Raw genomic sequence first — 25152 nt, 5'->3', positions numbered from 1 at the left:
TTGGATGGAGGTGTGTTCTGATTGGTTGGGGGGTTGGCTGTGCTCTGATTGGATGGGGGGTTGGCTGTGCTCTGATTGGATGGGAGTGTGTTCTGTTTGGGTGGGGGCTTGGTTGTGCTCGGGTTAGTCTGAGTTGCAGGGGGATTTGAGCTGGTGAGCTGCGTTGCTGTTGTTTGGCTTCGTGTTCGTGATCGTGCCACATCTTCATAGTGGGTGTCAGTCTGCTTCATGTATGGATTGGAGGGGTTTAAAGTGGCTAATGATGCAGCTGCGGTCTGGCTTCTGGTCTGTGGTTGTGCCTCATCATCGGTGTGGGTTTGAGTCTGCTTTCCGCGTGGATGTGTGGTGGTGACATCCTGTGTGGCCCTCATGAGTGTGGGTCTGGTGTCATTCCTCATGTTAGGGACTCGTTTGTCAATAAGGGCAGGTTTCCAAATACAGTATAACTCCCCCAAGCACATCCTAGATCTGACCAACCACTGCCTATCCAAAGCATACTTCATCTATAGTGGACAAAAATGCAAACAAATAGAAGGAGCACCCATGGGATCACCCCTCTCACCTGTCATTGCAAACCTCTACATGGAACACTTTGAAACCCAAGCTCTAGAAAAATCTGATCACAAACCCAAACTCTGGCTCAGATATGTAGACAACACCTTCATAATCTGGCCACACGGGAAAGAAAACTGGACAACTTCCTCACACACCTCAACAATCTACACCCCAAAATACAGTTCACCATGGAAACAGAAGCTAACAACCAACTTCCCTTCCTGGATGTCTTAGTCTAAGGAAATCCAATGGCTCCCTAGGACACACCATCTACCAGAAGAAAACACACACAAACCGCTATCTGCACGCACTTGCACACCACCCACCACAGATCAACTCCGTTGCCAAGATACTCATCTCCAGAACAAAATGCTTAGCTGACGAACAACACCTAAAAACCGAATTACACACTCTCACTAACGTACTAACATCCAATGGATTCCAAAGAAATAAGATTACCAACCTAATCCAAAAAGAAACCCCCACTAAAATCCAAGGCAGAGAACAAGAAAACGGCAAAGCCCTCCTCCCATACATAAAAGGCACCACAGACAGAATCAGCAAGATCCTCCACAAACACAACATCAAGACAGCATTCTGCACAAACCGAAAAATATCCACCATCCTAAGAAACCCCAAAGACAAAATTGAGTTAGAAAATCAAGGAGTATATGAAATCCCATGCACTGCCTGCCCACCACATACATCGGACAAACCAACAGAAGAATAAGTGCACGCATTGAAGAATACTTCTGAGTGTTCTGAGGAACCAACTTCTTCCCTGTCCAACACCTTAAAACCACAGGACATGAAATTGACTTTAAAAAGACCAGAACTATCGCCAAAACTGAACACTAACAACAGAATAATCAGAGAAGCCATCGAGATAGAAAAACGCCCACACAGCATGAATAAACAAGATGATACTTCCCTCCTACCAGCCATTTGGAAACCCGCCCTTTTTGACAAACGAGTCCCTAACACGAGGAATGACATCAGACCCACACTCACGAGGGCCACACAGGATGTCACCACCACACATCCACGCAAAAAGCAGACTCAAACCCACATCGATGATGAGGCACGACCACGGACCAGAAGCCAGACCGCAGCTGCATCATTAGCCACTTTAAACCCCTCCAATCCATACATGAAGCAGACTGACACCCACCATGAAGATGTGGCACGACCACGAACGCAAAGCCAAACAACAGCAACGCAGCTCACCAGCTCAAATCCCCCTACAACTCAGACTAACCCGAGCTTCTGCACATTCTAGCACCTTTTTTATGATCATCATATTTGATGGAGCAAATCTGTGTTTCCAATTTGTGCAAATGAAATTCTGGTGGCTGTGATTATGTGAAGTATGAGGTAATAAATTTCTTTCCTAATCTTCTCTTTTATAATTCCCAATAAAAATAATTCGGGTTTCATAGGAATTTTTTCCCCTGTCATTTCCTCTAACCATTTTTGGATTTTTAACCAATATACCTTTGCTTTGGGGCATGTCCACCACATGTGGAAATATGTCCCATGTTGATGATTGCATTTCCAGCAATTTGGTGCATTTTTTTGGGATATCTTGGCCAATCTTGCCGGGGGTAAATGCCATCTATAAAACATTTTATAAATATTTTCTTTATAGGCGGCCGACAACGTCATCTTATAATTTGTTCCCCATAATTTTTCCCAATACTCTAATTCAATATTATACCCAAAATTTTTTGTCCAAATTATCATCGTTTCCTTTATCATTTCCTCCTCCATTTTGAATTGAATGAGGCATTTATATATTTTGGTAATTATTTTTTCATCGGTCTCAGTATTTTGTCCGTTTCTTGTTGGTCAGTTTGAAATCCATATACTTCTAAATCTTTTTTATATTTTGTTTGTTTTTGTAAATAGGGCCACCAATCAATTTTAATTCCTTCATCCAATAATTTTTATCTAGATTTCAAATTCCTTAATCCATCTAACAATTCCTTATATGTTAGTATTTTGTTAAAATCAATTAAATTAGGGTAGACCAAGGCTTCCATTGTCAACATTCATCTTGGGATTTTTAGATAAAAGTTCCTTTTAATTTTCATCCAAGTTTCCAATAGTACTTCCCTCACTTGATGCCTCTGGAAATACTTGTGGGCTTTGTCTTATCCATCCCAAATAAAGGCATGCCAACCTTTCTGCAAGTCATGGCCCTCAATTGTTAAAATTCTTCCATTCTTTAGATTTATCCATTCCCTGAGCCATGACATTACTGCTGCCTGATGGTACAATTCCCAGTCTGGAAGGCTGTTATATATTTTTATGATTGGAATTAGATAGACTGGGTAGCTGTGGTTAGTGAACTGCCTTAATGGTGTTGGTATAAGGTATAGCCCTTAAAGAGTCCTTTTTGTGGAAGGTAAAAATTTGTTTCTACAAAACTAATCCTAAGTATTGATAGGACTTAACCTAAACTATGTGTTCACTATGCAGACTCTACTTATTCCTAGTCCACCTCTTCGAGGAAAAAAACAACTACCTTGGTCCTAGATGTTTTGATATTCAAGTAGTTGAATGCACAGTATGAACTAAACCTGTGCAACAGTCTTCTCATCCCTACCAGGTTATATGACATAAATACCATGTCATCAGTATAAAGCAGAATATTTGCATGTTTATTTTTAACTTTAGGCATATGCATATCAGTTAAATGAAGGGATTTTGGGACATGGTTAATATACAGGTTAAATAAAATGAAGCCAATATACATTCTTGTCTGAACCCTTTAACACTACTAATTTTCTCTGTTAGGGAATAATATGATCCTCTGCATGCCCTTGAGTTTAGTTCCTTGATTAAAGAGAGGAGTTTGGGATCCATGCTCAGATCTGTAAGTTTCTTTGAAAGAAGGTCACTGCTCACTGAATCAAATGTTGCAATGAGGCAGGGGTGAAATCCACTTACCTTCGCTACCAGTTTGGGAACGGGAGCACCCGGGAGTGCGTGCGTGCTTCTTCTGCGCATGTGCAGAGGGTAAAAAACTGGGATGTAATGACAGCTGCCAGTGCTACCAGTTCGGCGAGCTGGATAGAAGCAGGCGGATTTCACCGCTGCAATGAGGTCTATGAAAGCTGTGAACAGTTGGCTCCCTTTAGCTGTGTATTTTTCTCTTAGTTGGCATAAAATAAAACAGTTATCAATAGTGGAGCTCCCAGATCTAAATCCAGTTTGCTCTTCAGCCTTTTTCAGTTTCCCAGTTTTTTTGTGTCTTTTGTACAAAATTGTGTCTTTTATACAAAAGATAATTGACATACAATTTTGTTATGATGTCAATTAGACTAATCAGTTTATAATTTGAGGGATTACCCTTATCACCCTTTTGGTCAATGGGGACCATGATAGAGAGCTCCCAACCAGTTGGAATTTGGTGGTAATTATTTATGAGTAAATAAACCTGCAAGTAAGGGAGCCCACCAGTTAATGTGACATTTGAATAATTCAGGGTATAGATTTTCCCCTGGAGCCTGAATCTGAATGAGTCCTCTAGTCTCCTGTTCAATCACCAGAGATCAGAGTGGGGTGAAACCACAAGCCTCTTATAGATCATTTTGTGGCTCCTCTAATCCATTACAATTTGGGACAGTAAATAATTGGCTATAATATTCCTCCCACATGGAGCCAGGTATTGGGATATCCAAGAAAAACCTTGCTTGCAAGATTCTTTCCACTTGCTGGACTGGGAATTAACAGGTCTTATTTAAAGAGTGTAAACTGATGTGTTAACAATTTGCACTTTTCTAGACTTCCTATTTCCTACTATAGAAGCAAAACCATTGTAAAATCTACTGAATTCTGAAATTTATTTTTGGAAACTGTCCTTCAAAATCAAAAAGAATATACAGAAGAACATGAGGTAGAATGCACATAAATTTGGGGCAGTAAATTTTGGGCAGAATGCAAATAAATTTTGGATTGGGCAGTATATTCTTTAAGATCTAAGAAAGAAAAGTCATATTTTTAATATTTCTCTTGATATGAAAAAAACGTTTAGTATAGATAGAGATTTTAACAGACCACAAAAAATGTTGATGTGTGTGTAAATTACATGTTTTAATAAAGTTCAGCCCACTTCACAAGTATTGTAGACCATTCTGGCTTTAATTGCTCCTTCTTCTTATGTATGTTTTCTCTTTTCTTCTCTCTCTCTACCCCCCTCCCTCCCATTACAGTTCAAGACCAGTGCAAAAATAAGTTACAACAATGTTATATTTCTGTTAGCATCAAGTAGGAGGATATCCTCTGACTGTGCTTTCATCATGTCTTCCCTGGGTTTCTGCATTTCCCCCCCTTCCTGTTGTTGTTGTTGTTGTTGTTGTTGTTGTTGTTGTTGTTGTTGTTGTTGTTATTATTATTATTATTATTTGTCATATCTCTATCAACATTTGATAATCTTCCTTAAACTTTTATATCCCCTTTTTTATTTGCCAATGCCTTGATAGTCTTGATTCTTTTTAACTGTACATCTTTATCCATTCTCCTTGTTCAAGTTTCATCACTTTCTCACTTCTAAAGGAGTCTGGATATTTTTCCCCGTTGACCGACATGCTTAGAACTTATTAAGAGTGCAACATTGTTCCTTAGAATCCAGTTCCTGAACAGACCTTGGCACCATTTTTCAGCTTTCCTAGCTTTTCTATAACTTGGCCTCTCAATAAATGTATTATAAACATCCACATTTGATATCCTGGACAACATTAGCTAAAGGTTGCAAGAAGTAAGACTCCTTGCAGTCTCTCCTCCCCTTCTGGTTCTTTCCTCTTTGTGAAAATTTAAATTGCAAACAGCTCAGGAAAGGGATTTATTATTGTTTTAGTACATGGTATTGGTGTTCTATGGGAATTATAATGCACAATGAATTTGTCTTCAACAAGCAGGATAAGAAATCAGAGCAATAGAAAAATTAACTCTCTGAACTGGCTGGAAAGAAATCTGGGTGGAAAAGCTGAAGAAATAAAAGGTATACCATGCCAAGCTACCAGGACCCTGGGTATAACTCTTTCCCCACCTCTGTTTAGCAGAATTGAGAATAAGTAAGATGCTGATGAGATGTGACAAGGCAAGGACAAAGGAGAGATGAAAGAATAAATGAGAAATGGATGAGAAAAATAGCATAGGAAATAATGAGGGAAATACAGAAAAACGGTGTTTTAAATCTCTCTTCCCAGCAGCACAGTGGTAGGGAGATTCTGGACTTTAGCAGTTAAACTTAAGTCTTCTTTTAGTTCCTGGTGAATGTATGGACATGTCCACAGGAGTATAGTATTTACCACTAATTTGCCATTGCCTTTACTCATTTTTTCAAAATTTCTTAGGCTAGTCTACATCCCTGGGATTTCCTGGTGGTCTCCTGTTCAAGTGATAACCCTATTTAGCCTTTAGAAAACAGTTGAAATTGGCTAGATGCTGCCACCTGCTTTGACTCAATTGAGTTGGAGATGAGAAGTTTATATTTAAATTACTGACTTCAAAATATAGTAAACTGAGTCTGCAATATCTGGCATTTTTACTACTCATTCTGCTGTATAAGAGCCTGATATTCTGTCCAAATCTGGTCCTGCCCAAATCTTATTCCAATATTTCTCCCCATTATGGATGCCCTGCCATGGCTATACATTTTCACGGCCTATCATTCAAAACTGTATAATGTCTAGTCAAATAGTTTTTCAGAATTACCTGCTAACAGCTTTTACTTGGAATAATGCCAAAATTTTCTTGTTTGCCACTTTTCTTTGTATCTGAAATCTTGGCAGCATCAGTTAAGAGACTGTGATGGTGAGAAAGCACTGATGGCAATCTCATGGTCCAGGAAGCCAGGCAGGCACAGAAGGAGCTCTCAATAAATCTTAACTGTATTTCTAATTCTCAACACACATTCAGTGTGTGACACTAAGCCAATCACACAGAGCACCACATTTTCTAAAAAGGAGAGTGCTCCCAGCTGGAACCAGATGTCCAAAAGTGATTGGTATGTTGGATGTTAAGCTCTTGAAAATCCAGTCTAAGTGTCTTGATAGAAGCTGCTGGCTGGCTCATTTTTGAAAGCTGAAGTCCTGACAAAAGGTCAGTCTTGGAAAGAATGTGCTGCCTATATTTTAATCTGATCCTTACCTTCTGTACTGTCAAGAGAAAATAAAATCCAAATATGTCCCTGATGAGGGGAATTTTTATCTTCTGCCCAGTAGTGGCCCTAAGGACATAACCTTATCATCTGCCTATGTATGTATGTATGTAATGTATGTATGTATGTATGTATGTAAACAATTTATTTGGTCATATATTCCATTAAGATTATTCTGGACAATGTACAAATTAAAAACCAAAAAAATCAATAACATAGTTCATAAAACCAGCATTCCAAAACCATGCTCTAAAGTAGTTTTTCTTAAACATTTACTCTCAGGACACCTTTCCACTTTAAAAAATTTTGGAGGACCCCAAAAGAGTTTTTGTTTGTTTGGGCTGTATTTATCAATATTTACCACATAAAAATTAAATTGATGTATTCGCTTCTCATGACGATTTGATTGGATTTTAATATTGTATTATTTTTCAAAGAAGGCTGGCAAATAATTTTGATTGTTGATGAAAGAATCTCTGGGAATCCCCAGGGGTCCTAGGACCACACTTTAGGAAACAGGATCCCTCTAAAAGATCCCTAGGGTCAAAAAGCCATTCATCTTCCAATTACTAAGACAATACAATCAGATAAGGAGGGGTGCTTAACCTCCCCCCAGATGTTCCCCAAATATGGGAACATCTGGATCTTTAACACCATGCAAAAGATCCACAGGAACTGGTCCATGCAAAGGTGCTCCACAAGATAGGCGCAGTAACACAGAAGTGGTTTATTTTAAAATGTAACAGTCATCTACTTAAAGATATATTTAAAATAGGGCTAAACATTCCTCAGTGTCAGGGTTGAAAGACAGATTTTGTTTATTTGCTTGTTTACTACCCCTGAAGTGAATGTTTCTAACTCTATGGAGCCTCTGCTGCCCACTGATGGCTTTGCCAAATCTGATAGAAAAGGGGCTCCTTTCTTCCCTGGTGCCTACTGACAAGAAGTATCAAGTTATCTAATCATGTCTAGCCTTCAGCAAGCTTCTCCCCAGTTCTTTCCCTAAAGAGATTTAAAACAGTCATAACTTTCCAAACTAGCACCAACCTATAAAGTCGACTGCCTGGATGAACATAGGTTGGTCTGTTCAGTTGAATTAGAACTTTCTGCCAACCCTGAAGCAAAATACCTTTGTACTGCAGTTCTCTTCTTTTTTTAAATGAAAACATTGCCTCCCTGTCCTACAGCTGGGTGCCATTGTGTAAAGGATTAGCTGTACATCCTGAACAGGATGGAGGGGAGTGAGAGATGATGTTTACATTTCACAATTCTTTCCAGTTATTCCTCACAACAGAATTTCCCAAAGGATGTAGTATACACTGTTATATAATCCAGCTTGATTTGGCTTTCTCTACTCAGATCAAAAGCAGTATGTCCAGGTAATTAGAGATTGGTTACGCTGGTAAGCATCCTTAGACATCTTAATCATGTTAAGGGATTACCTACTGATTCTACAGCTTTATCATACATAAAACATCAATGTCAGTGACAATTACAGAAGCAACTCAGCAGAAACACTGCATTGTTGAATGCTGTATAAAAGAAATAGAAGCTAAGTTATTGCTGAATTTCTAAAGTCTTCTCTGAGGCACAGATATGGAACAGGAATATGACTCTGGACTGAGATATGATGATCCCTCCAGAATTTACCACCAACGTGCTAGTAAGAATATTTTTAAAAATTTAGAAATCAGATGTGTTTCCTGTGAGTTAGCTAGATATAAGGGCAGTATAATACTCTTTATAAATATAGATAGGAGAGAACAATATGGATCAATTAGAAATGGATTATTACGTTAATTGTGTTAAAATTACCTCACATCCTGAAACAATCAGTATTCAAATGTACAAAAAATGAGGATAGTTTAATTGAAAAGATAAGAAAAACTTGGTCTAATACCTGTGAAACTCTGGTTGCCTCTGCCAAGAACCTCTTCATTTCTTTCTCTGTATGTACTACATTCATTGCTGAACCACTAATAAGAAAGATAAAAGAAAACAGTTTTAGATTCAAAAACTTCTTGTATCTAATGATCTGAAAAGCTGAAAGAACTGTTCTCCCAAAAAAAAAAAGCAGTACTGTTCCTTACTTATCACTAAGATAAAAATGGGCATAAGATACTCCAAAGGAATAATTTTTTTAAAAAGGTGTGTGTGTGTCTGGATTAATAACCAGGAGCTGGTAATCATTCTGCTACATAGGAGATATTCTAGAACAAGGTTTCTCAGCCTTGCTGGGAAATTCTGGGAGTTGAAATCCACATATCCCAAAGTTGCCAAATTTGAGAAACACTTTCCTAACAAAACTTGCTTGTTCAGACATTTCAAACACAACTTGATGTTTGCCAGAAATGCTTCTTGGTAAAATGTGGTCTAACTTAAGGGCACTGAGTCTTTGTGACTGGTTTACATAAGATCTGGTCAATGCAATTTTAAAATAATTATGCTATTAAACTTTAATGCCAAAATAAATTATCAGAGTTTTGCCAACACATTTTTGTATTCAACATCTTGTCAGCTGGAACACATGATGAGATGGTTCTGAAAAACTATGGAAAATAGATAGACAGATAACTCACAAGCCAAATATGCAATTTGCATAGTTGTTTTGCCCTTTTAAAAAAGAAGATAGATGTTGAAATGTGCAGATTTCAGAAAAAAACAATAAGTATCCCTCAAAAAATAAGAAAAAAGTTGCCCTGTAAAGAGGACAAATTTGAAACTTCATGAACAGAAATAAAGCATTGTTTCAGAATCATGTTCCATCTGTCATTCTCTAGATAAAGCACATTATCTTTATTTCCTATACCAATTGTCTTGAAATGCCTTTCAGAAAAAACATCTAGCATAAAAACTAAAACTGTAAGAAAATTATTTCTTCTAAATTTTAAATATAGATGGCTATCTCCTCCCAAATTATTATTAGTGATATTTGGGATTTATGTTTATATTTTTGAGAATTTGAAATACTTAGCAGATAGTATTTCAGTAAAATTCAATCTTATTAAGTTAGGCAGAATTAGTTACTTGTCATATATTCTTAATATATTTACAACTAGTCTGGGAGGCAGCAAGTCCTGGATACCTCAGAAGGATACAAGAATTGTGAGATTTGTGGGAAAAGAGCTATGTTTGTGTTTGGTGACAAAAAAGTCAGAAGGAATCTGATAGCATCTTTTCTAACAAACTTTATTAAAAGGCATAATATTTTGTGCATCTGAGGCAACTGATGAAATCAGCTGCAGTTCACAAATAATTATGTTTTTTAATAAAATTTGTTGGTGGGAAAATGTACTGCTAGTTTTCTTCTAAATAAATGTGTGGGGGGGGGAGAATACAAGGAAAAATCTCACTGGAATCAACTCTGCAACCAAAGAGCATATTTAATTCTCGCTGTGGATCACTGACTTCAAGACAACAAATTCAACTGTCTGACTGATCCATGGAACACTTTTTCTGCTAAGAAAGACTGGCACTCAAAACAGATTTGGCATTCCAGATTGGTTTTGTTTACTATTACTTTGCAGCATGTGCATAAAAAGTAATATTTTATACAAAGCTTATAAGAATATAGAAAGTTATTTAAGCCCAGCTGGAGTCCATTTGGAAATAATAGTTTCAATTCCAGTTAAAATTTAGTTTAAAGGTATATGTCAAATGAGAGCCATTTGTAGTGGTATAGTGGTTAAGGCATCGAGCTAGAAACCAGGAGACAGCGTATTCTAGTCTCGTCTTAAGCACAAAGCCTCCTTGAGCCAATCACTTTCTTTCAGCTTTAGGAAGTAGACAATGGCAAGCCACTTCTGAAAAACCTTGCTAAGAAAACTGCAAGGAGTTTTCCAGGTAGTTTTCGAGAACTAAACACAATTGAACAGGAGGGAAAAAAAGGTTTTAAAAATCTTTGAGAATTTCTTTTCAAAACAATTTTAAATAATCCGTAGATTAATATTTTCCATTTTAGGGATATTTGGACTATTTTAAATATCCAGTTTAAAAATGAATATGATTAAATTATTTAAAGTTAATTCATAATTAATTGAATGATGAAGGCCTTATGTACATATCCTTATAGTGCCTAGCTACACTATAGCAGAACTGCCTTTAGGGTTGCCAGGTCTGCTTCCAAAAAATAGCGGACAAGCGAAAGGGGGGGGGTTAAGTAGTAAAAAAAAAATTACAATTAAATTATATATTTTCTTACAAACATTTTAAAACGCCATTTTAGGTTAGTCGACACAAGCTACAATACATTTTAAAAATGTGAACTGTACATAATTTTATAATATATTTTTATTTTAATCTCATTAATTTTTTCAGAGAATCGAGTTCAATGGATATTCGATCTTTGTCTCATTCTAACATGAAAAAAAAAGACAAAATGCGATTCTCCTATCCTTATTCTCTTAGACTGTACAGCTTTATATTACGTACCATTTCATCATAAAGCTTTTGAATAAAAAAAATGTCCACTATTTTGTGAAAAAAAATAGTGAACATAATGTGAAAAAAGCGGACTGTCCGCTCAAATAGTGGACACCTGGCAATCCTAGCTGCCTTTTCTTGCTTAAATATTCTTTCTGCTTTATTCAGTGTCCGGGTTGCCTCCTTCAGACTGACAGTTCACTTTTTTTTTCTTATTGGAAAGCTTCAACTCAGTATCCATTAGCACTTGCAAACTGTGCTCAACAAACTCTATTTCTCTTCCAATCCTCTCATCTATGAATAAGCTCTTCGCTGCATTAAGCTTTGGAGAGGGATATTTAGAATATTCCTGAACATTAATCCAATTCATTGCCACTGCCTCTCTTTGTTTTTGTCAACTATGTCTTGGAAGAAAAGCAGTTGCCACAGCATGTATTGGACAGAAAATAGTAATGGGGGTGGGGGAAGCATTTTCACATAGCCAAACTCAAAATATTGTCAGCAGGATGTAGATATACCTGTTTCTAAGAGGTAGCAAGAAATGAAACTGGAAAGATGATGGTTGAGAATATGAACATTCTTAGGGCTGTTTCAAAGACACCATCATTCACAGGGGTTTTTCCTCCCATCCTCACTTTTTATGAGTTAATAGCATGCTATGATAAATTACCAGAATGCTGAAGGCTGCTGACATTTAGAGGTAATTCTTCAGGATTCAGGTTCTTTCAAGTGTCAGGAAGTCTGTTTCTGACATTTATCTGCCTAGTTTTGAACGTGGCTAATCACTCAACAGTCTTTTGTGGTCCTATCCATGCATATTCACTGTCAGATGGGAAGTAGGAAGAGCAAGGACAGTCAAATTGGTGAGTCATACTAGGGACAAACATTCAGAATATATTCTTCAGATTTTGAACTTTGAAAGAGTTCCTTTCTACTATTCTTTAGAGTAGCTTCCATTTTAGGGTTCTGTGAGATCTTAAAAAAAGAGATGCTACAGCATGAAGAACTCCATTAAGATTGGTTAGATCAGGGGTGTCAAACTCACAGCCCGCGGGCCAGATGCGTTATACAGTGTCCACACTCACCCCCATTTTAGCAAAGGGGAAAAAAGTTGCAATATGTCACGTGGTAACAATGTGATGATGCAAGTTTGATACCCTTGGGTTAGATTATTCCTTATTGCAGCAGCATCCTTTTTTTAAGGCTTACATTTTTATTTGGGAAACATCCTAGACTAGAAAATTATCAGAATGATATTATAGATTACCTAAAAGCATATTAATCAGAATATGTCAGACCACTGTAATATATTTTTCTGATTTATTTAGAATTTTAAACGTTATGGAGGATTATCAGTTCCATTAATGTTTTTTTTTTTTTATCCTTATTGCAGGTTCTGTTTGGAGCATCTGAAAATGGGAACTTCATCTCGGAGGTAATCTCTAAAGCTTGTCCACATGAAGTTGGGGCCTAATACAAAATGTGATTTGAGTCTTCTGTGGAGTAGCATGGAAAAAACACAAACTGCTATGTTTTTTTGTAAGAACAAAATGAGATGAAATGTACAGAAAGCACAGCAAGTGTCCACAAAGAGCAGTAAAAAAGTCACAATGATGGCCACAACAATATGATCAAAGCCCCACCCCTTACATCTCTTGCAATGTACATGAAGAATGGCAAGTGCTGATCACATAGTTGTGGCTGCCTTCTTGAATTTTTTGACCTCCTACTTCCCCTCCACCCCAACCTTCTGAGAAGATAAAGACCGCCCAGTTTCAGAAAAACAGGTACAGAAGTTTTGTAATTTTGTTTAAATTCTGGTTTCTCCATGTTAAATATTGTCCATAAATGTGTTGCTTTTAAAGCTACACAACATCTGCCTCTCCTCTGTAAATAATCCTGTCAATTTCAGACCATAAGGGTGCCCTTATGAAAAAAAAAAAAAAAAAAAGTCTTACCAATTGGTAGACAAAGAGGATTGGTTAGACAACAATGTCAGTGAAATCTGCAATTTTCATTACACCCTTTGTCTTTGTCTTTTGTTTTCACAACATACAAAAAAGATGTATTATTCTAAGACATCTGTCATTTTTGCTTTGGGTATAGTTCCTAAAATATAGCATCACAGATGATCCCTTGCAGGAAATAGCTTGATTTGGAAATCATACATAAACTTCTACTAGTGATTTCCATGGCTTTACAAACGGCATTGCAATTGCCATCTAGTATGTTTCTTTATATCATATTACTGTAGGCAAATGTTGACTGTAAAACAGTAATTGGGAAGCCCTTGAAGAATCATTCTATACAATTAGAAAGTAGATTTGTTAGTAATTTGAATCCACTTTTTTTAATTACCCTCCATATCCTGCTTTTTGGGAAAACATGGAAGAACTGTTGCAATTTTTTCAAAGTCTGTCTTCTGCATTTCTACAGCCATTCAAAGTGCCCCAATCTGAATTGCTTTATAGAAGTTCTGGTTTGGAAAAATTACAAACTTGGTTCAAAGCAGGCCACTTGAACTTGATCTAGGGTCCAGCTGCCTTATATCAAACAGGATAATATATTGTAAATAAATCCCTGCTTTTGTGGGGGGGGAATAATATGTAGAACCTCCGTATATGCAACTTAATTAACATTTATTACCATACTTAAATGTGCTGCTTTTCCAGATATTAGTGGCTAGAGTTAATGTTTATATGAGTCAGGAAAGGATAGATATTGTCCCAATATGTCCTTATTATGCAATAGACATAGTCATGGATATTTGAGAGATCAAATAAGCTGCTGATCAGATAAACAAAATAAGCCCATCTGTAGGAGCATTAGCTACAGAGAATGATCATTTTATTGCCAGTACCTTCCAGGGCCTTGAAGCTACAAAACTCAATTTTCCAGTTAAGAAATCATCCTTTCCTGGCATTGGAAAGAGAGATTTTGTGGACTATTTATAGGAACCAATTTGACGCTGTTGTTTTTCAGCTTGAGTTTCAAGCCATAAAAGGCCTCAGAATTTCTCAATATAAGCTCTTAAGGCCTGGTCAGTCATGCCATCAGGTACACCACAGTGTTAGTAGCAATCATGAAAGGCCTTCCTTGGTGTAGACTGATTTGCTCAGAGAGATGTGAAGAAAGTGAGCAGAGAGCAAGAAAGTGAATGGCTCTGAATAAGTTCAAGGCAAATGGGACTAAAAAATGAAGTAAAGATGGCAGAAGGAAGTAAAAAAGTAGAAATAAATAACATTCGCGCAGATGTTTATTATATCATATGTACATGAATTTGTCCAATCTCTCTCCTATGTATATACAAACATACACATAGACAAGTTTATGGATATTTTTTTTAATACCTATGGTAGCTATATGGAAAGCCCATATTTGGAGTAAATGTCCTTTAGCGTGCCAGATATGTCTGGGGTCAAAGAGTATAAGAGCATGATTACCTTTATGTGCTGCACATTGGATTTTTAGAAGCATCTAGGTAGCTACCACCGGAAATGGAACTAGAAACATTATTTGATCCTCCTAAAACATCTATTGTGTTTTTGTGAGTATATGTCTGAATATTTTAAATTAAAGATAAGAGGAAAATGAGGACACAAAAGAGAAGAACAGTTTCAGGGACAAGTAAACTCTAGACTAGAGTTAGCTGGATATAATGAGGATACCAGGAAGTAGATGATCCAAAACTACATTGGTAAAGCTGGCAAAAAAATAAGCACAGTTCACTGTTTGTGTTTGAAGAGTATACTTTATCTAATATACCTTGAGGTTTTCATTACAATGTTAAATCTAAAAGGCATATTTCCAGTTTACTAAGCAAGCAGCAACAGGACAAATATGCCAGTCTCTACATTAATTAGATGTCCAGCTGCTGAATGGTGAAACTGTTAAGTTTCTAAGTATGACACTCTTAGTATCACAATCTATTCAGTAATCAATCAATGCAGGAATTTCAGCTTGTGCTAATAGAACATGCTTTACCTCAAAACATAAGAAGGTCTCAACAAGCAAGGGTAGCCCACTGAGTTTGCAAATTCCGCAGCATCTTCCTAAAGAATAGGAAAATATACTTTATTTATAATATTGGTAACATTAAACTCAACCTTCCCCATCCTGAAGATTTTCATATCACTGCATTTGGATATATCTGCAGAAAACTTGAGTCCTTCAACATTTTCTATTTCAATAAGGTTCAAACTCATTACTTGCATTTCTGTTAATTGTTCTGTCTTTCTACCTTTTTAAGTTAAACCCTCTGGCAATTGGAGGTTGCTGAACCTTCTTCCTATGCAAAAGGAAGCTTTTTGTTATTTCTTTATACTACAGTATTGCCAAAGATAAATGCAGCCTTCCAATTAAGCAGATAAAAAAATAGGTCATGGATGTTGGCTTCAACTAGTGACTAAACCCAGCTTCCAAATAGATCTACCTACCAAGGAACTGACTGCTTTCCAGGGTGCCTGGGCCACCTGCAACTCATCAAGAACAGCTGAGAATACAGATCTGTCTTCTGCACGATCAATCTGCAATGGATTGGTACCCATAATTTTAACTCCATTTCTGTAAAGTGGCACAGCTAGGTTATTTGGGATCTGCCCTCCTACAGAGATGATGCAGCCATCACATGCCTAGGAGCAATCCAAAGAATACAAAATGTTACATACATTTGCTAACAATTACAACATTTCATTTCCCCAACTGCCGGTCTCTTGAAATGTTTGGAAGCAAGGGAAGAAACTCTTCCTGCTTCTGGCAGAATCCTTCACCTCCCTCCACCAAAATCTATCCAAAAGGATTGGGTATTCATTGCAGCTCCATATTTGGTTTATCTAAGCAGTGCAGCCAAATGCATGGCGGTAAGACAATATGATGAAATCTTATTTCACTTTTGAACAGATCCCATTAATAATAGTATCGATAGCTGAGTTTTTTTAAGTGCATCCATTCTCATAGCCCCTTAACCCTAGAAGCATCTCTTAATGAAACTAAGATTCATGAGTTTCTAGTACATGATCCATCTCTATCTTTTTGGAAAAGCAGCTGATCTTATTTGCAAATGGCCTCTCTTACATAGTTAAGCTGAGAACTCTTCCACTGGTTTCCCTGAAAACACAGAGAAAGCTGAGCAGCTATTATGAACTGCATTGTAATCTTTTAGGATCAACCAGGTAAGAAACAAGTATAGAGAAACGTTCAGAAACATGGCAATGTTTGTTTGTTTCTGCCAATTTGTATTAAAAAAATACAATAATCTTAAGGAGCCCTAAGACTATCACAAAAAATCAACACTTCTCATGAAGTTATTATAATGCCACATATACATACATGTATGATGTCCTTAAGTTTATATTTCACAGTTAAAAAAATACACCCATATCAACACTATTGTCCTCCAACATAAAATTAAGCATGTGTGTAATTGCTTTCACTGTCACAGGTTGAAATTAAGCTCAGCAAGGGCAGGACAATTCATTCCATAAATAACTGTGAAATAATTAAATTAGCTTATAAATATTGTGTAATATGTCATCTTTGAAACACAGTTATATATTTATTTGGCATTCATTACTGAACAGTTACTAGGATTAACTATGTGTTGTAAAATATGAGGTCAGTATCTAAAACTAGTAACTTTAAGAAATGCCCTGATAAAAGGGGAAATAAAGCTTTGATTTCACAAATGATTTAGCTTATTTTATGAGGTCTTGAGCTTCCTTACGTTGAAAATATTTGAACCATTTTAAAAATGAATTACCTCCTGTTGGTAGATATCTAAGATCCTCTCAAGTGATAATTCCTCAAAGTAAAGCCTGTCACATTCATCAAAATCGGTGCTCACTGTCTCTGGGTTGCAGTTTACCACAACTGTCTTCTTGGAGAGCTGACGCAAGGTACGGATGCAAGAAACAGCACACCAGTCAAACTCCACACTACTTCCTGCCAAAAATAGAGTTGGAGTTTTTAACAAACAACATTAGCCTGGAGGTTTAAAAAGCAACTGCTATGTCAAGGTCAGAGGAAGGAAGTTTGCAGCTATAACATCATGCCTGTATCCACTGACAATATGTATTACCTTGATAAAAGAAGTGCCTTTGTGAATTTCTGGGTAGTTAATAAATCCACTGAATAGCAGCTTCTTAAAATTAATTTAACGTTTGATGGGTCAGGCTGTAAGCTATTTATATGTCTTAATAGAGAATGTTTATCTAAAACCATAGCTAAAACATAATGAATAAATATATTTTCTCCTCAGGTATTCACCATGCTTATGGAAAATATTTATAGGTTCTGGCCTTACATTTGATCTCCACATTTTTGGTGGAATTTCCAAGTGGGTTTAATATATAGATATATGTACTGTGCACTCAGTTCAGGAAATCAGATATAGATTTAGCAGAAGCTGTCCTTCAAAATATGTGGTAAACATATCAATGAAATATGAAAGTAGTTTTAGTCATTTCAAATCCCAACTAAATGGTAATGCTAGTTAACACTATTTGAAATAAATATTAATGCCATACATATAAGTATCAAGCCTGTTAAAGTATAAAGGCAGATAGGGACTTCCGGGTTGCTGTTTGCCGCTGCCAGACGTTCCTTTGGGATCGTCAGCTTCCATCGCCTGTTAGAGCCGCCTTCACAACGGAATGGCGGCTCAAAAAAACTCCGTTTCCATGAGGAAACGGAGATAGAGCCGGCAGGGGTGGGTAGAACTCTCTGCGGAGTCCCAAAAGTTTTTTTTTTACTTTTGGGACGGAGCGGATGAGATGCCCCGTATCCCCAGCCGCCGCTCCGGGCTTTGGGAGACCTCTGCTGATGCAGAGCCAGGCGTCAAAAGCAAGCCTGCAAATTTAACAGACTACTCAAAGAAAATGTGAGCTGGACCTGTAATATTGAACTGCAAGTATTTTACTGATTTTTTTTTTTTTTAAAAATTACTTAAGAGAGAGGAGGAAAAGAAAGAGGAAAAAAAAAAGAAGCCTTTTAAAATGGCGTTGGCTGGAGGAGAGGCTGAAAGGGAAGTCTTTCCGTTTTCTATTACTACAATGTAGCGGAATAAATACCACTGGCTACATTTGTAGACAAAACTTTGCTCCTGTGTCTTTTTCTCTTTTTTTTTCCCTTGGAGACCTGATATTGTTGTTGATTGGAAAGAAGTCCCTTTTTTTTTTCTTGCTTTTTTTTTTAACAAAGCCTGCCTGGGTGGAAACATGGCACTGAGACTCATAAAGTCAGATAAACAAGAGGGGGGGGATCCCCCCACCAACAACTTAAAGGAACAAGTCTTAATTCTTCAGTCTCAGAAACCTGACTTTAATATAATAGAATTTTTTATAGAGGAGATTGAAAGAAGGGAGGAGATTGTGAATCAGCAATTTGAAAAATTTAAGCAGGAAATTAAAGAATTGGTGAAATCTAAGTTTGATTTTTTGGAGAAAAAACTCTCAAAAGTGGTTAATGGTTTTACAGGATTTATGAAACAGTTGGACGCAAATACTAATGTACTAGAGTCTAAAATGGAAGAAATTCAAGATAAATTGGACAATAGAATTCAAAAAATTGAAAATGATTTGACAAACACTCAGGATAATAGCTTAGAAGAAAAACCTAAAATGGATGCTGATCAAAAGTATGGTAATGCAGAAAATCTGCAACAGAAGATTGAAAAAGAGATTTTAATGGTACAATATAATTTTACAGAATATGCGATAAGATTAAGAGGTTTGCAGGAAAATAATAGAGATGATTTAAGGAAAATATCTTCTGAATTTCTAGCTGGGATTCTAAAGGTTCAACCTGACGAAGTGTTTTGTAGGATCGACAGAGTTTATCGAATCAACTCCTGGATTGCTAAGCAAAGGCAATGGCCTAGAGATGTGGTGATTTATTTTACAGATAAGGAGATTAGGAATAATATCGTTCAAAACTCCTTCAATTCTAATTTGCAATTGTATGGAAGAAAGATTTGGATTTACAAGGAACTTCCACCTAAGATATTGATGGAAAGGAAGAAATTTGGTTTTCTGGTGAATGAGTTAAAAAAGAGAAATATCTCCTACAGGTGGGACGCCCCAGTGGGTATTATATTTAGATACCAAGGAGAAAGATATCAGCTAAATACTGTTGAAAGAGCGGAAGAATGTTATCAAAATAGGTTGAAAATGAACTTAACATCTCCAGGTATAATACAGGATAAGCAGAAGGAGCCGGAAATAAAGGTAAAATATCGAATTACAGAGACTGTACCAGATGAATTGCCATTGGATTTATTGGATACCCCAGCTGGACTATCTACAAATTTGAGAGAAGAGGCATCTAATCCTAATGTGATGACTTATCAAGGCAAGGATAAACATGGAAACCAATTAGGGGATATACAAGGGATAAAAAAGAAATATGAGATACAAAAGCAAAACCAACAAGACCAATCTACAAAGCTGAATAAAAACCGACCAGATGATACACACTTTATAGAAAGGGAACCAGGATGGAAACCAAACCCACAAAAAGAAAAGAAAAAAAGAAATAGGTGGCATAAAAACAGAAATTTCTAATCAGGCAACAGTGAAGCCAGTGATTTTAAAATATGAACGATTATGGGTAAACACAGAAGAGGCGACGTATTGGTTAATATCATCCTGAGGTTTGTGGCAGATCTCTGCATGGCCGTAATCTGGGGACGTGAAACGAGCCTTAAACTGATGGATTTGAATTATCCATTTTGGAATTTCTTTTTGTGTTGATAAACATATTATATTATCTTGAATCACAAGGCAAGAGAATTATGCTGGGGCATGCAGAAGATCGGGTTGTTACCCACTACGATGATGGGAATTAATAATCCTGATAAAACCCACAATTATTACTATATGGAATATAATTATAATGTCACTCGGGTGGTTGTTTTTACTTTTATACATATAAGAAGATATTTACTACTGATGGGGGCAGATATGATTGAAGATCCTGAATAAACTGTTGCACCAGTAAGCTATGTTACCCGATTATGGATGTTGGTTCTACCAATCCAGTGGAAAGACCTCAAAGAAGATACTATATGGATTATAAATTTAAAGTCATTGTCTTTTCTTTTTTTTTATTTAGATATAATGGAAAATATAGACATATATTTTTAAGAAGGGTGGGCAGTGAATCAAAGATGTTAAGAAATGTTGTGTATGGCAATTTTGCATGATAGTGGGTGAATAAGCTATTTAGTAGATTGATTAGTCTAAGAAAAGGGATTTTTAAGTGTTATATTTAGGGGAGTGGAGGAAATGGATAGAGTAGAATAAATGTTAAACTAGATTTTATGGGGAAGGCCGCTTTGGAATGTTATAGTAATATATATAGAAGATTAAATGTTAAAGTAGGACTTATCGTATAGTTTTAAAGTGGAGAAGTTATTTTATAATGTCATAGTATAATGTCTTTTTTTTTTTTCCTTTCTTTTCTCTTTTTTGATATGTATGGATAAAGGGGGATGTTATAATATTAATAATATTTTTAGTAAGTAAAGGTCAATATCTAGAGGAGGGAGTAAGTAATCTGTTATGAATTAGGTTTTTTTTTTGTTATGAAGAAGTCACAGGGGGGATGGGTGGGGAGGGGGGGTTAGGGAGGGGGAGGGAGAGGGGAAAAAAAAGGGGGGGGGAATTTGTATTTGAAAACTTTTTCAATAAAAAAAAAAAAGTATAAAGGCAGATAAATCAAAAAGGGTGAGTATTGCTATGAAAAAGTGAAGAGGTAGAGAAGATCCCCTGGCCATTTACTATCATCACACCTTCATGATCCTTAAGATATATTTCTATACAAGCTTTTTCTGGATTTCTAAATTACATTATTAGAAGTTTTCCATCTGGAAAACAGTTCTTTCATACTAAACCTACAAACCGAAATGCTTGAGAACACTGAAATAGCAATTATTTGGCATATAGAATTCAAGTACTACAAGAAAAGATATTACACAAGAGAGTACCAACTAAAGAAGCTTCTCAGTTGGAAAAATGTGGAGAAGCTATAGAAGCAAGATTTACCTATATGATATGGTCCACAGCCCAACACCATCATTCCATGGTCATCAAATTTTACATCATGTTCCTAAAATAGAACACAATAAAAGAAGTCACCAGAAATTATTTTCAGCAGTATCCTCTGGGCTCACGGGAATAAAACATTTCTGGCTCACAGTTCTTCATCTAAAAATAAAACAGTAAGGGATTAATTTGGTCTTATTTGCTTTACTTTATTATTTTTTTTAATATAGGGTCCTTTTAAAGAAGTTGGAACAGTAATGTAAGACACAGTATAGGGCTTGCTGAAAGATAATAGCATGAATAATGACCTTGTAAAAGGAGTGTTATTGTCTTGCAGTATATATTTAGTATTAGCATTGTCTTGTGGAATGTTGGAATCATAAGGAATGCTTATAGAGGGCACAGCCCAAGATGAAGTAGAACCATGGGGTTATGATACAGTTAACCACTTTGTTGCCGAAATTAGGATTATAAAAGGGGACCATACCTAAAAAAATTCATGGGTGGGAGATACTAAAATTGGGCTTGTTTCTTGGAGTAGCTGATTTAATTATAGTATTCATATGACACCCATGATTCAGTTCAATGTCTGTAGTGTGAACAGCATACAGTATATGACTGCTTCTAAGTTAGTACCATAGTAGTAGGCTATTCTGATCAGATATTATTATTTTTTTATCCCAAATTTCCTGTCAGAAGTAATAGTCTCCACATATTCATTGAAGATAAAAATGAGCCAGGAGCAGCTCCTTATTATAGCTCTTTGCCTGAATGCCAGAAATGGGAGTTAAACAATGTCTAACCTCAGGCATTGTTTGTGCGATAACCAGAGCCTAAAAGTAAATAGCCTAAAAGAAGCCATAGTCTGTTACTATGGACTTCACTATGACACAGTAATGGTCACACATTAAGTCCAACTATAGCCACTGAGGCAACCAAACTTACATGTAGATAAAGAGCATATAGAATTGCAGGCTAAATAATTGGTCTGTTACTGTCATTGCCTGCTGTTTTCTTTCTGACCTCCACTGCCACAGACTTATGGGACAACCCATGCTAACTGATTTCCATTTCATCTGGTCTTGACTCAGGCTAGACTAATTACTGTTCCGCCTACAAGAATACTGCATAAAAATTAATTGTCTCTGCCATGCTTGGCTGAAAATTTATCACGATTCATCCTGCTAACTTTGATGGTAGGTAATTCATTCTCCAGTACTTTATGCTCATCCTTCTCAGCTTCTTTAGTTAAGATTGGCCTCCATTCTTCCTTTTGCTTTTACTGTTCAGTTGCCTTTTCCTCAAATAATTAATTACTGGTCTGCAACTCTTTCAAACATAAATCCCAGATTGAGTTGGCATTATGGTTCTCTAGTATTTTTGTGGGTGCCTAATGGCTTGGTGGCATGCTAGCAGAAGGGTAATACTGGGAAATAATACTTCCCACAGAATCTTTATTAAGGAAGGTTTTTTTTTTTTTAATTTGATTTATATGCCGCCCTTCTCCAGAGACTCAGGGCGGCTTACAATGCGCTAAGCAATAGCCTTCATTCTTTTGTATATTTTATACAAAGTCAGCTTATTGCCCCCACAACTGGGTCCTCAATTTACCTACCTTAGAAAGGATGGAAGGCTGAGTCAACCTTGAGCCTTGGCGAGATTCGAACCTGCAGTAATTGCAGGCAGCTGGTCTTAATAACAGGGTGCTTTAGACCACTGTACTACCAAGTTAGTTTATCTCTTCAGCCAAACTCTGTCATTCACGCGATAACCATTCTGCTGCATTCCTCCAATGCTACCAAATTCTTGAAGTAATCATCCTTATCAAAGCCATTTGTACAAAGATCAAGGGAATTAGCTTTTTTCATTATACAATTCATTGTCAATAATCAGCATGGAATGAGATGGGACAGTACCACCCATTGCACTTGCAACGTATTGGACTTCACAAATTTATTTGATAATAAGAGATTAAATTTCCCAAAGAAAAGAATCTTCCACAGTGCAAACTAGCAAGTAATACTTATATCTCTAAGATATTTTGTTGTAACCTGCCCCAAGTCACTTTGAAATGAGATGGGTGGCAAATAAATTTAATAAATAATAACTAAAATCATTATCATCCTCTTTGGCCATCTACAGCAAAGAGAAATAATGTATATTATTATAGTCGTTCATAGAAGACAAAACTGTGGTGCTATGGATAAATTCTCATTCCTTATCTGTCTACTCTTCTTGTTCAACAGGACTTTAATGCCCCCAGCTATATTTTTACTTGCTCAATAAAAATAACAGAAAAACATTTCCACCTGTACTCCAATGGGATTATGCTTCTGCCAACTGCTGTAAACTATAACTGCCTACAGAGTGAGTGAATTTGAGTTGCAAGGTCAGTAGATACTAATGGGAGAAAATACATCATAATACAAAATAGCTGTAACCTAATAAATGACAGTACTTACCTGGCCATTGTAAGTGACATAGAGGTAATTAGTTACAGCAGGGTATTCTCCTGCCAGCGTATCAATCTGCAAAAGGGGAGAATTGTCAGTATGAAAACAACTATTTGTCAGGTTCGTGCAGTACCATTCCTTGGTTGTTCTGTTTCCCTCCAGGGTGTGTGTGTGTGTGTGTGTGTTACTCTCTCTGTTCAGATATTTACTGACACAACACAAGTAATCATCAGCCAAATATTATTTTAACTGAATAATTTCGATTTAAGCATTAACTGAAATTCATTGCCTCCTTGTTGATGCCTATATGCAATAATATGTATGCATAAGAGGCTCTGGAGACCACCAAGGTTTGCCCAAGAACAAAGAGTCTTCAAAGAATAAAACAAGAGGAGTCAAAGTTACTGTCTAATGTGGATGAAGAGTCAACCATAAGCCTGGAATGTGGTTGGCTGACCCTCCTCCACATAGCAATATTGGTCTCATTTTAAATCAAAACTAAAAGAAAACCTAGGTTTGTTTTTTTTTCTGCAGAAAAAAGCTGTAAATTTAACCATTCATCATCCTTCTGCTTTATTTAATACACTTCAGGCAATAGAATCCCACCCCCACCACAGTGCACACAGATATATTTCATTTTGCAGGATCAGGAGTTCTTCTGCTTCTCAAATGGTAATGTCATGCTTAATAATTATGGAGGAAACTTTCAAATGCTTTTCTTGATATCTGGATTAGAAGTTTCAAAAGTCTACATGGTTAAACTGTGGACAGACGTACCCTAATAAGCTACCATTTTGCCAGATGTAGATAAATAGATTCCTAATTTCTCAAAAGGGAGTCCCACTTTATTCAATGGGGTTTGCTCTCAGATAAGATGAGCAAAGCTAATGCTCAGCAGTAAAGGTGGTTTTAATATTAAACTTATGCCATGATCAGCTGCAGCTACAGCTTGTTATTCAGGTGTCCATATCACTTCTGTAACTTTTGACTCTTTATATACATCTTTATGTACATTGAGAGCATATGCACCAAGACAAATTCCTTGTGTGTCCAATCACACTTGGCCAATAAAAAATTCTATTCTATTCTATTCTATTCTATTCTAGTCTAGTCTAGTCTAGTCTAGCCTAGCCTAGCCTAGCCTAGCCTAGCCTAGCCTAGTCTAGTCTAGTCTAGTCTACATCTTTCTTCTTAGAGCGTAGAATGCAGTCTGACTCTGTAAGAGACAATATTTTGTTCTGACTCTATAAATATCTTTCCTTTTTAAATATCCTTTGCTTCCTCTTTCTCTCCCCCCCTCCCCCTCCCCCTCCCCCACCCCACACACATACACACACATTCAGACAGAGAGACAGACAGACAGACAGAAAAACAGAGAGAGACTTATGAAAGGATAAATTGATGCTTGTCATTCAAGGAACATTGCACAGTTACCAATGCTGCAGAGCCAGAGCACCACAAAAATTTTCATGTTTGCTTTAATGAGACCAGAATGTACTGGAAGTGAAGCAAGAAT

At 36.7% G+C, this 25152-nt stretch overlaps 1 protein-coding gene across 1 annotated transcript in view; it reads right to left on the bottom strand.

Annotated features, from left to right (window-relative positions):
• The window catches only part of CPS1 (carbamoyl-phosphate synthase 1), a 176711-nt gene that overhangs the window by 38712 nt on the left and 112847 nt on the right, over positions 1–25152 (bottom strand). The window contains exons 23-28 of the mRNA XM_034432365.3: positions 23646–23711; positions 21184–21247; positions 16902–17083; positions 15580–15774; positions 15128–15195; positions 8622–8697 (exon numbers count right to left, since the gene is read on the bottom strand). Of these exons, the coding sequence (XP_034288256.2) occupies positions 8622–8697; positions 15128–15195; positions 15580–15774; positions 16902–17083; positions 21184–21247; positions 23646–23711 (651 nt within the window). The remainder of the gene's footprint in view (positions 1–8621; positions 8698–15127; positions 15196–15579; positions 15775–16901; positions 17084–21183; positions 21248–23645; positions 23712–25152) is intronic.

The sequence above is a fragment of the Pantherophis guttatus genome, chromosome 1 (genome assembly GCF_059756535.1).
Source record: "Pantherophis guttatus breed Tessera chromosome 1, ASM5975653v1, whole genome shotgun sequence".
NCBI lineage: Eukaryota > Metazoa > Chordata > Lepidosauria > Squamata > Colubridae > Pantherophis > Pantherophis guttatus.
Note: the sequence above shows the minus strand (reverse complement) of the source record. Positions and strands in the feature narration are given on the sequence as shown.